General features: G+C 46.0%; 1 protein-coding gene across 1 annotated transcript in view; it reads left to right on the top strand.

Annotated features, from left to right (window-relative positions):
• The window catches only part of inpp5a (inositol polyphosphate-5-phosphatase A), a 138,581-nt gene that overhangs the window by 86,746 nt on the left and 37,640 nt on the right, over positions 1–14,195 (top strand). Inside the window, exons 7-9 of the mRNA XM_079280649.1 lie at positions 2,613–2,665; positions 3,866–3,985; positions 12,873–12,957. Coding sequence (XP_079136775.1) covers positions 2,613–2,665; positions 3,866–3,985; positions 12,873–12,957 — 258 coding nt within the window. The remainder of the gene's footprint in view (positions 1–2,612; positions 2,666–3,865; positions 3,986–12,872; positions 12,958–14,195) is intronic.

Genomic DNA, 14,195 nt, shown 5'->3' with positions numbered 1-14,195 from the left:
TCAACAAACGCATCCAGTAGAGTGTTTAAAAAAGAAGAAGAATCTTTCTAATATATTCTGATTTAGTTTGTTTAAAACTATTTTTTTCATCTGTTATGAATGAGTCAGTGCGACACACACGCGCCTAATTCCATTTGCTCCTTTTCAAAGTCACAATGTTGGGACAGCGAGTTATAATTGGGCCCATACATCCTGCCGAGGCCGTATGGATTAATTCAAGTATGCTAATGTAATTCAATTTGATACAGTTAATCTTGCACTAATGCAGATTGAAGGATGTGAGGTTCAATCAAATACCTCTTAGCCCTTTTAATTTGCTTCAGAGTTTCTTCTTTTTTTTCTTTTTAAAATAAAATTAGTCAATTTGTAATTTTGTGACCTGGCCCATAATTAGTTTATTCATCACTGCAGTTAACTCCCCATTATCGGAGCGAGATGGACGGGCTGAGGGAGAGAGACTTATTTATCTCCTTCAGAATGGGAACACTCGCAGCATCAATTTGTCCCCCGTTTAATAACCGGCTTCACGGTGAACCATGTGCTGTTTGAGAGGACTCTGGACTTGTGATTGGATAATTAACTCAAGGCTGGTGGGTTGTGATCAAACAGCTGCATGCTGGATGTCTGTTTATTCTGCCTGACGTTCGGCACATACAGGCTGCAGCTTCTGCGTTGAGGAACTACGTTCTGACGTGTCAACAAAGTTTATGTCAGCTGGATTTAAACCAATAAACAGATTTCCTTCTTTTTTTACATGTAATCAATGGAGGAAAGTATATTTACTCAACTACTGAATATAAGTACAGTATTGGCGAACTTATACTTCAGCGTATTTCTATTCCATTTTATGCTACTTTATTTATTTTTCAGGGACAATGCACACGAATCAACAGCTGCACTGTAAGTGAGCCAGAGAGGCTAATTTCCATCTGCTGTCCCCGGCCAACCTTCTCCCTTCTCAAAACATTTCAGAGAGAAATGTACTTTTTACTGCACTACATGCATTTAAATGCTTCAGTTATTATTTTTAAGATGTTGCTATTACTTGTTGTTAAACTAGTCATTAGTGTATCTAACGTTGGCTGCACATTGACGATCGTTTTTTTACATTAGCATTCAATAATATAATGTATTATTCATTATTTAACACTGCTTGGAAGTGTTTTTGCTGTTTACTTTTATTAATTATACATGATAATATATAATAATAATATAATAAGTATGTTTCGCCGATAATACTTCTCTACTTTTACTTCACTGAGTATTTTTAGATTGTGGTATTTCTGCTTTTACTACAGTAAAGTATCTTGAACTTTTATTATCTTTTATTCTTTTATCTTTTATTGTCAATGTATGTGATCATTTATGTTCTCAGGTTATAGCATAAAATGTTAATATTCTCAAATTGCTAGTTTGTTAAACCAACAGTTTTAAACATAAAGATATTTGATTTGATTATAACAAAGCAACAAATCCTCACAACTGAGGATCTGGAATTTGGGTTGTTTGCCGTTTTTGAGTGAAAAATGACTCGACTATTAAAAGAGTTCAGTGATGAGTCCAGTCAACTGACTAACCTACGGTGGTGGAAGAAGGCGCCTCCTTTACGTTGGTAAAAGCACGAAAACCAAAATGCATTCAACATTTTACTGAGCAACATATACTTAGTGTTTAAAAGTATTCAAGATGGCCTATTTCTGAGTGTCTTTATCATTATAATAAACTGTACATTATCGGCTCAATACTATTGATGTATTAAGAAGTATTTTAATGTTGTGGCTGGTCACTGTCTAGCTTTTTTCTTCCTGTTTTAGAGACCGTTGGCGAGTTCAGTCTGTAACAATGTATCATTTAATGTTTAAAGTAACTTGTAACTGTCAGACACTGAGAATCTAATGGAGTACAAAGTACAACAATCCTCTTTGAAATGTATTGAAGTAGAAGTATGAAGCGCCATCAAATGGACCTAATTACAATAAGTGCCAAAGTGCCAAAAAAGTGACCTACTTGATAACTTACTGCTAGTTATTTGTCAATAGAATATTAAAGGTACAGTGTGTAGCATTCTGGGGGACCTGTAAGACGAAACAAAGTATAATATTCACAACTATGTTTTCATTGTAATCGCCTGAAGCTAAGGATCGTTGTTTCCTTTAGCTTCTACATACTGAGCAGGTCCTCTTCACGGAGTCCACCATGTTGGACCTCCACGTTTCTACGGTAGCCCAGAACGGACAAACCAAACACTGGCTCTAAAGAGAGCCTTTAGCGTCTTTACGTGAACTAAATGCCACGTAGTCTTTGTAAAGGGACCACTAGATGTCACCAAAACCTACACACTGTCCCTTTAATCAGCCATGTTTATCCCTATCTATCCATCTGCAACCAAAAGTTTCATTTCATTAAGACTCTCGTAATTCAATACAAGAGGGAATTTTCTTGGACGGAAAGTCAACTTGATTGTTCATGACAGTGTTAAAAAATGTGAACTCGTGCTCCAAGATGATAGACATCGATGACTGTGAATCATTTGACATGCTAGCGTTTCATTTGCCTCGCGCTGACTGAATCCCTCCTCTTGTCTTGCTAAATTGAGTCTCTCCGCTCCGCAGTGCAAGTGGTCCAGAAAGGGATTCATCAGAACTCGATGGGCCCTGGCTGACTGGTGAGTCCCCCCCCCCCCCCCCCTGCAGCGACACATCCCACCTCATCTCTGTTCCTCCCTGAATCATTGCAGCCGCACCGTTGTGATTGGAGACGTAGCCGACCGTGTCGGTCGAGCCCCCGGCGGGCGGCGCGAGGTGCGCTGGCGGTCATGGTCACGGAGAGGCAGAGAGAGACTTACAGTACACGGCTGAACCCTCTCCGGACAGCGCACCGCAGAAGACGGCGGGGATTTGATTAGACGTAATCGTGTTAGTCAAGCAGTTGCATATGACAGATGACCAAAAACATTACATGCAATTGAACCTGTGCGGCATGAAAAAAAAACCCTGCTGGCTTCCAGTGTGAGCAGAGCAAAGGGGGGATTGGGGGTGGGGGAGGTTGTAATCTAATAGGATGACATGAGAACTAAAGAGCTGAAACGGTAGGCATTTAATAGGGGCATGACGTTTGACAAGAGCGGCAGAGAGAGAGAGAGGCTGGTGAAGAATGGGGGGGGGGGGGATCTGAGAAGGGGATAGACGGAGACACGCATGTACTCATTTGTTCAGGATGTCGCCCGCAGAGTATAAACCCCTCGAGATAAGACCAATTCCTCCAAGCGGGCCCCTCACGAACGCCGTGCTAACAAAACACGGCCAGGTTGATAGGATCAGCAGGGAGGTGTCACCGTACATCGAGCTGTCGTCCGTGACCGGACGGTCGAAAACCATAAAGGAGAAATTGGGATAAATAATCGTGATTTCAATACTGACAACATTTTTGGCCATAATCGTGCAGCCCTAGGCCTGGCTTTGATAGCTTTTACCCTGTCCCCCATACAACGACGGCTGCTTTTTTTTGTTTTTTCTTACCATGATGAGAAATCAGATAATGTGTACCAAGTTGGTCATGATAAAATGACTTCCTCGTTACCGTCTATCATTTAATCTAAAACCTCGATTCACAAACCGCTCTCTGTCTTTGAGGATCTGGAGTTCGATTCCCAGCCCCTCAATAGAAATACACACAGTGAGCTTTTATCAATGCTTAAGTTGATTACCGTGTTAAAAGTCTTGATGCAGTTGATGAATTCATTAAAGAATAATTTATTTACTAACCAGCGATTGATTCGTAATTGTACATCAGCCTCTGTTTTGTGAGTGGTGCATTTAGGGTGTTCTGGTTGAAGGTCTCTCAGACTGTGCTCTTTTCATCCCAGTGCCTTTGATCTGGTCAACATCCACCTTTTCCACGATGCTTCCAACTTGGTGGCCTGGGAGAAAAGCCCCTCCGTCTACTGTGGGACCAGGCAGAAGGCTCTGGGCTACGCTCTAGACAGGTACTGTACACTCCGAACGTCTCTTTTCATTAAGATAAGAACAAAGACGGCCCTGTGTCTGTGGGAAAAAAAGACAGTGTGTGAGAATGAGAAATGCAGAAAATTGTAGTAGATACTATCTACAATCCCCAGTCCTGTCTGGCATGGCAAAAACCTGTATTAATATTGTAATGGAGGCTTAGAGTGAGAGCGAGCAGGAGAGGTAAGCGGAGAAGATTTCAGTGGGATTCAGTCCGAGGCCAGTGGGATTACATCCGTCTGTAAAAGTAGAGGGGGGGGGGGGGTAACTCACTACACGGTCTGTGAACTCCAACTCTCTTTTATCTCCTCTTTTTCTGTCCCTCTCTCGAACTCCTCTTTTTTCCCTTTTTAATCCTACATTTATCTTGAGTTTCTGTCCCACACTGCCGGCAGGCAAGCGGATGCAAGTATTTGTTAATTGGGACACGCATCGAACCGACAGAAAATACTGGTCATGGTGTCTAAAGGGATCATCTTTGGTGACCCTTACGGCACCTTTTTGCCGAGCTCCACCTTCAGGTCAAAATGTCCCGAATAATATCGGTCCCCAAAGGATGAGTCCTGATTTCATCGCCATGACATTTACTGAGCACATTCATGCTCCCCAGAGGAGCCACCCTTTCTTTCTTTCTTCAAATTTGACACAAAAGTCCACTTACACTCAAGGTTGAACTGATGAAGATTTGGTGGTCATAGGTCCCAACATGTTTTTGGCCATAACTCAATAATTCATATGATAATTATGACAATTTCACACAAATAATAGGATTATAATAATAACACAAATATTACATTATATATACATTATGTTACGGTTATACAATTACTTGACGGTTTGGCGAATCAATAATTATATATTATTATATTCAATAAGATCTGCTGGAAATACACAGAAGATGAAGCCTAAAGATTTTGGTCCACTGCTCTTGTTGCACGGCCATCAGACCAACATTTCCAATTCTATATAAAACGTATCATCATCATCACATTCGTGCTCCCAAGAGGATCGTCCCTTATAATACATTCAGTATTTTAATTGTGCTGGCGAGGCTCTAGGAGTCGCGATAGTAATGGTCAAGATGTCTTCACCCTGCAGCGAGTAGAGCCAGCCTTTGTACAAACAGGCCGGGCCCTCCATGCTTAGGCCACGCTAATGTGATTTATGGGACATCCATTTGCGGGCGGAGCAGAATGAGCGAGTGCGCGGTGCGACCCCTGCTCCCCACCTGGCCACGCTAACACAGAATAAAAGCCCAGCAGCAGGTGACCTCCCATTCAAACGGCATCAGAATGCGCGACACAGCTCCCCGACGCCTCCACTTTGAATAACTACATGCATATATATATGGGTGGCATACATTACCACTGGGCCCTCTTGACGCCTGTGAATTACGAGGCACTTTTTTTAAGTATTCTCTACGAGGGTCATATTTTACCTGTGCTCCATTCTTGATTTGATGCAAGAATGGTCCGCTTTTAATGGACAGGGAAGCTGGGGCGTTTAAAGAATATGGCAGCTTTTGCTGTTTTATGACGCTGTAACTTACCTGGATTTACTGGCATAATGAAGTTTGAAAAGGACCTCTGTTGTTGCTTACATTTAAGTGATTTTCCTTGTATTTCCTCCGCTTTCATCATGCCTTTTCAGTTGATTTATTTCCCCTTGCCTTGTAAATACACCAAAATAGGCGAGTCTCCGCGGCTGGGCTGGATGGCTGAGGCGGATTGAATAGAAATTGTGTTGGCTGACTGGCAGTTTCCACGCTCCCTCTTTCTAAATCCCCTTGTGCCGTGAATGGTAACCTTGTTGTTACTTCTGGGCCATATCATTTAAAGGTTCTTTTTTTGACAGGGGTGGGGATGAGGGGTAAGTGGTGCAAGGCATGGTGGTGGTGGTGGAGGGGGGGGGGTCGTTATATATATCCCAGCTCACCCTGGTATTCCAGGGGTGGGATAGTGGTGGCATCGCGCCTCAATCGCTCACTTTGTGGGGGGATGGGGGGGGGGGGGGGGGGGGACCGCCGGGCGCAGATCCGGGGCACCGGAGTGAGAAAAAGCTGGCGGCGCAGAGAGACGGGAGGAGGAGCACAAAGGGTGCTCGGGTTCTGTAAAGGGCAGTGAATAATGGGCCGGTCCTTTCACAGAGGCTGCTAACCTTTTGGCAGCCACCAGCAAACTCCATTCTCCTCCGCCGATCTAGGAGGACAATGTGCCCGGGCCCGGGCTTTGAATGAAGCGCTACCACCAACAGTGTTCCCATTCAGCGGCTGGTTGGGAACCATCTTTTTGGCCATTGTCCTAACTCTGACTCCTACCCCCAGAAAGCCGAGCAGGAAAAGGGGACAGGGGGGAATATCTAAAGCCTATCCCCCCTCCCTTGCCTCCTTTCCTCTTCTCTCCACTGCTCTCTCCCTCCTCTCTGAGCTCTAATCTCTCATCGCGGGATGGGAGAGGAGAGGAGAGGAGGGGGCTGCCGAACACACCACCAGCTGAGTTGCAGCCGCCGCAGGAGCCTGCTCGCACGGCAGTGCCGGGAACACGGCTCTGCTGCTGCTGCTGCAGGAGGCAGGGTATCAAACCTGAGCCTCCACCTTATCTGAGGCCCAGGCCTAATAATGCAGCTTACGGCCCATTGAGAAGACATCTGATAAGCCTTTTCCCCTCTGTGGCCCTTTTAACTGCTAAACGGTGTTTATCTCCAAAGTGCTTCAAGGCCTCGGGGGAACAATGCCGAGAAGGAACAGCGTTTAGCCGGCCTGGCCCCTCGCCATTGAGTCACATCAAAAAAGCACTGCTCTGTGGCCCGCGCTGATGTGTGGGCTCCACTTCCATGAGAGCGAGAGCAAAGCTCGGCTTGAAACGCATCCCCTGCTTGTTTTCCTGTCCTTTGAAAAGTGCTCACATGAGGCCGGGGCTGCGTCGGCCATTATTCCTCTTGTTGACTCAGCTACGCCTTGATGTGCAGAATCATTGTTTTATAATTATGACACGGGTTAATTGTTTTTGTCTGCACACAATGTGGAAGAAAATACGTTGTTGTTTTATGTCAATACATTTAAGGAATAATGTTTATAAAGGGGAAAAAAATCAGCTTTTTGAGGAGCTGAAGTTGTGAAAGTGATGCCTCTCTAGGACGGAAGCCGGTACCATGAGATAAAATCAACAGGTTGTTTTTCTTCTCTTCCTTTAATAAAAAGAAAAAGCCTTTTGTGGTGTTGGAGTTTGTTTCTTTTTTCCACCCTCCTCTATTCAGAGCGGCTGGTCCGGTTCAGGGGAGAACAGTTTTACATTACAACTGTGAAATCCTGGCATAAAGGCGTCCTTTGTGGCGCGCCATTATTTTCACACAAATATAGTCCATTGTCACAGTGCTGAAGTTAATTTGATCAACATTGGGGACATTTAACTGTTTTGTCCGCTGAAAGGAACTTGTTTCATGCTCATTTTCGGGGCATTGAAAAGCAATGATTGGCAGAAAAATAATGTTGCCGTTAACAATTCAAAGCAATTAGTTTCCCATGGGGAGGCAGTGGGCCGCGCTGGCCACCACACAGCGACGCTTTGTCATTTTATGGACGGTCATCAGTCAACTGTCAGAGTGTCTCAAAGAGCCCTCCAATCTAAATGTTTCCCTTTAGGCTTTTCCCAGAACAACAGGCTGAAAGAGCAGAGAAAGGCCGGCTAGTTTCCAGCCTATAGACATGTTGAGCTGCAAGAGGGAGGACTGGATAATCACAGGGAGATCCTCCAGAAAGCCCGAATGAATTTATTAAAGGGAGTGGTTTGTGTGTGTGTGTGTGTCCATGTCGTCCATGTGTCCATTTCAAATGTTTTACTTTAACATACAGCGGCTGAATTCAAATTGCATTGTTTAACAAGGTTACTGTTTTGTGTGTGTGTGTGTGTGTGTGTGTGTGTGGTGTCACTGTGTGACTCTGAACTGCCTTCTCACCCTGGGAGGCCTGCAGGAGCAGAGGTTAATCTTCCCCAGTGTTTCTCTGCTCAGAGTGGACCTGTTTATTTCTCACACACACACACACACACACACACACACACACACACACACACACACACACACACACACACACACACACACACCGTGCTCCAGCAGTCACTCTTTCAATAGATCGACATGAGCCATTCAGAGATTTGTCGGGTACCACTTTGCCACATTTTACGACCATGCATAGAAACCAAAAGTGACCTGAAACCCCTGTGCAAGTAAAATTACCTGAATATCTAATATTGCGTGTACATTACTGAGCCTCGATTTGTATATATTACTGTTTCTGCAATGCCAGAATTTCTCTTTTCAAATGAAGTCTACAGTAATACAGCACCACGGTACACAACTAAAGCAACCGGCAGATTGTCTCCCAAGAGAATGTGGACAGATTTTCGCCGTCCATTATTGTCTTTACATGCATTTTATCAGCCAGCACAGACACGACCAACTGTTTCTTGTTTGTTTGGTGTTGGCCCCATCGTGTCCATTTTCCTATGCACTGTACGGTCAGTACAGTTTGCACAGAAACACTCCCTAACCCGACCAGGTTCCGGGTTGCATTCCGCAACAAATTTGCAAGTAATCAAGTTCCCCAACAGCCGATTGACACACAGTGAACCTGGGGCTTTTGGGGCCCGAGGGTGTCCGGAGCAGCCGTTGGCTTTGCCCGGCTGGTAATCCAGTTCGGAGCGCAGGTGGTCCGACATCTCTCGGGGACCGTTACAGAAGGTTTTCCCATAAGTCGGCTCTACTCTGTGTCTTCCCCATCTCGAGTTTGCGGCGCCGTTGACTCGAGCTGACTTATTCGTTAACCTCTGCGTGACCGCGCCGGCATCCTTGTACCCCCCTCTCCTCGCACGGTGTTCTTGGCCGGGTGGGTGTCGCCGAGGAGCCTGGGTGCCCACAGGGGGACGAGGGGAAGGCTGTCCTGCCGTGTCAAAGGTCCCGTCACGGCCCACCCCTGGCCCATTCAGAGAGACGTCACCCAGCACATTCGTCACAACGTTAACAGTCTCCCAAATTCTCAACATTTGCCTACAATGGTCGACCGCGCTCGGCCCCATGGCCATTGTGTGCAAAGTGGAATCCGAACGGCCAACTTATGGTAAGTCATCTTGTCAATATGATCATGACATAGCCCCCCCGTTGCACCCTCATAATCTCATTCAGACTGTCTATTATGGCTCAGTTTGGCTGTCAATCACGGCGTGTAATCTGGCTAGGAGTCGCTGAGGGATTGAGGCTGGTGTGAGGGGAGAAAGATTTACAAGCAGTCAATAAGTGCTTTCGCGTGTACATGAGTGTTATCTGTGAGACCGATCTCTGGTGCAAGAGCATTGTTAGAGTCTTTGGCACAGGTGTGTTATTTTTTTGTTTGTTGGCTTCTGTAACGACATGCATTTGCGTGTTTACGGAAAAGTCTAATCTGGAAACGGAGAATGCGCCGCGGTTGCTTTGTGCTGGTGGTTTAAGGAGCCTGGGAGCAGAGTCAGGGGCCGTGTTATAAATTAGCGTCTGACCCCTGTCTTTTGTGCGGCCCCCGAAGGAAGGCTCGGCGAAGGCCCCAGCCCAAACCTCAGTGGGAACAGCGCTTGTGAAGAGCCTCTTTCAGGGGTGTCACTGCGCGATGAATTGGCCCAGAGAAGCATGTTTATAGACTGTGTAAAGGAGTGCGTCTTTGTGGGAGAATGTCACCGACACTGTTACAGTTTGCCTGAATGAACTGCGATGACGAGGCTAATGGGGGCCCCCGCCGGGTGTGAGGGTCAGCGAAGGAAGGGGGGTGGGGTTTGGCCCTCCGAGCTCTGGGACCCCCCACCCTCAAGCTCCTTTCACGCCCAGTAGCTGTAGCTAATGTCGCAATTCTTCGTCCGTCCGTTCGCCCCCCACCGCCCCTCCGTCCTCCACAAAGGCCAAGAAAAAAAGTCAACTTTCGCACCAGCGGGTCACCACGAGTGCTTTAGGAAATGATCGTGTAAACAGAGTGTTACCTTCTGACCTGTGGCTGATACCTTGGAGCAGCAGACAAAAACAGCCGGGCTGCGGGTATTAGACATGGCTGTTAGTGGGATAAAGCTGCAGGACACAGAGGAAGACATCCAGCCTCTGAGGAAACAAACTCTTCCTCCGACTCACTTTTCACCCACTCTTCGTCTTCCTCAGCAGCGGATGTGGTAAATTCTCTATTCGCACAAGGAGCGCAGGAGTTCCCACGCCTATAACAACCGGTTTGATGCCCGTGCTCAGCCTTTTTACTGCCCACCATTCGAGCCAGTGGGACACGCTGACCACTAACCCTGTTTGAATAGAGCTGCGTCTCTTAGCACCAGGATGTAAGGTCACTAATGACATCAGTCCCAGTTTGCTGTCAGCGTGTGACTACTAGTACAGTTTAATGGAGCATTTAGCTCAGTCGTGTCCGTAGTGATACGGATTCCCGGTCACACACCGACAAGACCTACTTCGTAAGTCTGTTACAGCACGCTTTTAAGAAACCACCACGCTGTTCCTCATTCATTTTGCCAATAATAGTTGGCCTGAGGGGGGGGAGGGGGGGTTGCAACTCCTCTAGTTGCAAAAAAGAAGTCTGATTGTAAGAAGTCTATGAGAAAATGACTCTACTTCTCATTTGATTCATTACCTCAGTAAACGTGAGTTTATCGTCTCAATCTCTAGTTTCAAGTCTTCTTCAATACAGCATGATGCTCATTTAAACAGGGTATGCTTTAGGGCGTGGCTGCATTATGCCTGTATTATATACCAGTGTCATGCCTTCACAGTCCAAATATGGACCAATATTTTCCTTCACTGGTTGCAAAAAACCAAGATGGCGATGACCAAAAAGCAGGATGGCGACATCCAGAATGCCAAACTCGAGGTATCAAAACCGTCCACAAACCAATTGGTAACGTCGTGATGACCAAGTCCACTTGTTATATGCAGTCATTGCACAACAGTGATTGTGAGTAGAGCTGGAACGACGAGTCAGTAAATATTCGTATTAAAGTGTTATTTCTATATTTTAAAGACCAAACCATTAATCATTGACTTCAGAAAGCAATCTCAAGTTGTGGCCCAAATTCTAACGACAATTAAGAAAGATCCATAGGATTCAAAGAACGGATAAAGATGTTCGATCTCATTTTGAAGTCCTCGTCCACTCCCGCATAAGTGCAGGAAAGAATGGAGCAGATGTCCATCATAAAGACGGAACAGTCTGGATGGACATTAATAATTGCATCAATCATAACCATGAAACATTTCAGTTGTTATTTTGGTGATGGAACTGTAAATCCTTCCGATGACCCCTCTCGGAGACTGACGAGTTTCTGTTTAATGTAATGGGATGTCAGAGTTGCGTACTCTCTATTTAATATAATGGCTGCGCTCCCCGCCTCTTCACTCCAGTCACCTTCGCCTCCCTGCCGTTCCCTCTCTCGGCTGAGAAGAAGCCGCCGTGCTTTACGACGGCCAGACCAGACCAGACCCACCGCTAAGGAGAGGCTTCCGCTCTCTTTACGGCCCCATAAATATATTGTTATCTGGGCACCGGGCGAGATTTATCCGCGCGGTTGGTGGAGATAGCGAGCCGAGCATCCTGAATCATTAATTACACAAGAGGCCGCGCCGCGTCCACCTTATAGTTCCCCGTCTCTGCTCTGTAGGAGAGACACTTTTAAGTAGCTGACGAGGAATAGGAGTTAATTATACGTCACTTAGGTGTGTTTTTAATTATTTTTTTTCTTATTTTAAAGCACTGGGATGGTGGCGCTGGGGCCACAGATTTGGAAGTGGTCCTTGACAGAGATGATCTAAACTCTGAATCCTCTGACACTTTACTTTCAGGTTTAGAAAGAAAATGTAAAAGAGCAATGCATATACAGTACATTAACAACATTTGCAGGACAAGAGACGATAAAATGGGCCGTATGAAAATACCCGCGGGAGGCATCAAGAGAGCACCATCAAGAGTTTGAAGTCCTTTAAGCTCTACAAGTCTGTTTGTGGCCCAGCTAGAAATCCGTTGACGCTACCTTCTCTCTGAGGCAGCTGGGTAGAGTATCTTCAGGGGTCGGGGCTGGTTCGCTCTCTCCTTTGATCGACTTCGCAAAGTGAATTTTGATCCAGAGTGTTTTGATTTGATTGTGGTGTCAGCTGAGAGTGAACGGTGTGTTCACTTGAGTCTCTGATCTGCAAACATGTAAAACATACTGTATCTCTAGATCAGGGTTTCCTGAAGGCAAATACTTGTTGTTTTAAGTAGATATATAATTGTTTCTGCCATTTTTTTTCCCCTGTTGAAGTTTTTATTTTTATATTTTTTTTATTATCTGGAGTGACGGTCTCACTCGGGTTCTATGCTTTCAGATTGTAAAACCTGTTGAAGCTAAATGTGATATTGGGCTTTGTTAATAAAATTGACTTTACAGTAATATTAAGAAATTAAAGTGAAGACGTCTGTTTCAATTTCAGTCAGAATTTAGATTTATTGTGTTTTGTTTTCAGTGTTGCAAGCAGTTTACACACCTACACATCCTCCTCACATACCAAGCTAGAAACCCTCATCAGAGGCCTCCCTGTGCATGTCAGACCCCCCCCCCCCCCCCCCCCCCTCCCGTCATGCTCTGTGGGAACATGAACAATAGATGTTGTCAGACCACAAAGGTGAACAACTTACACTCCGAGTGTCCGGACCAGCAGGTGGTGCTGTGACCCTCGTGAACTAAACACCCTGAGGTGTGGGGAGTCATCGGATGTAAAGACTTTGACGACGAGCGGCATGTGTTCAGTCAAGATGGTGGTCGTCAGGCTGTTGAAAACATTCCTCGCTGACGAGTGTCTTGTCGTGTTTTATTCCAGGATCACGGACCAGCGGCACGAGAAGTTGCCATATTTCGTCTTTGGGGACTTTAACTTCAGGCTGGACTCGAAGCAGGTCATTGAGGTGAGTGTTTGTGGTGTGATGGACGGGAGATGTATGCTGATACACTGTACACATGTGGTCAATGTGTCGAACTCTGAGCAATACAAAGTTTGTGTGCATTAGAGAGACACTGCTGTGCAGTAAAAGTGCTTTTTAGGAGCCCACTGTCTCTTTAGAGTTATGACTCATTAAACGCCTCACTGTCGCTGGCCCAGCTGTGTTTGCCAACTGAGCCTCCAACTGCATTGTTATATTATGGTGCCATTCACTGCTCTTTCGCTCTCCCTTCCTCTCCTGCTCCCTCCCCTCTTTCTTCCTCCTCCTCCTCCCCTCCTTTCCTTGGTGCAAATGAGGCCGGTGAGAGCCGAAGGTATAGCGCAGTCATTCAGCACGGCGAGATGTCGGGGGGTGGCATAACAAGTCATAAAGGCCCTACAGACATTGGCGTCCCGTGATAACAGAGTGGGAGACCCACTTGTTGGCCGCTCGTCTCTCCGGCACAATGGCCCCTGGAGTCGCTGGGCCTGTTCGAGGTGTGGGCTTTGTTCGGTTCAACCATTCAGATGAGGAGGGAATGACTTAGGAAGGACTTTCACTCTGTGTGGCACAGGGGAAGAAGCCTTCTGTAGTTCAGTCCCCCGGCCACTAGGGGGGCGGGGTAAGCCACCGTCGGCTGAATGGGATGAGCGACCCGACGGGGGCCTTGATTGACGGCCTCAAAGTTTGTGCAGCAGATTTGATTTTGGGACGAGTAATTGGGTCGCATTATTGTAAGCGGCTGATCATGTGAGCCTGCGTTGCTTCGGAGCTAATGAATCCACAACAACAGATGTGCAAACACGGAGGTTATTCAGGAGTCAGCTCTGGCAATTAGATGTCACCTGGCCCTCGTTGAGGTCGCCACGGTGATTCTAAAGCTGCGATGGGACGTTTTATGCCTGGCCAGCACTGCTGACGAGATGGTGTTCTACACGTCCAATTTATATGAAATGGTACTTGGTTTTATTTATTTTTTGAAAGGTGTGTATTCACTGCAGCATGGATGCCTTAAAGGGACAGTTCACCCCGAAAACAGAACTACGTATTTGTCCTCTTACCTGTGACGTCAGTCTACATTGATGGGAACGATGGTTGAAATGAAATAGTTCCAACATGAAACCGGTTGAGCACAACAAGCTGAGTGCCATACGGTGCTATTATATTGGAGAGACGCAAAGAGGTAAGAGGAAGAATTTATATATTTTGATATTTGGGGTGAA

This window comes from Melanostigma gelatinosum, assembly GCF_949748355.1.
Source record: "Melanostigma gelatinosum genome assembly, chromosome: 12".
NCBI lineage: Eukaryota > Metazoa > Chordata > Actinopteri > Perciformes > Zoarcidae > Melanostigma > Melanostigma gelatinosum.
This window is presented reverse-complemented; position numbering and strand designations above follow the sequence as displayed.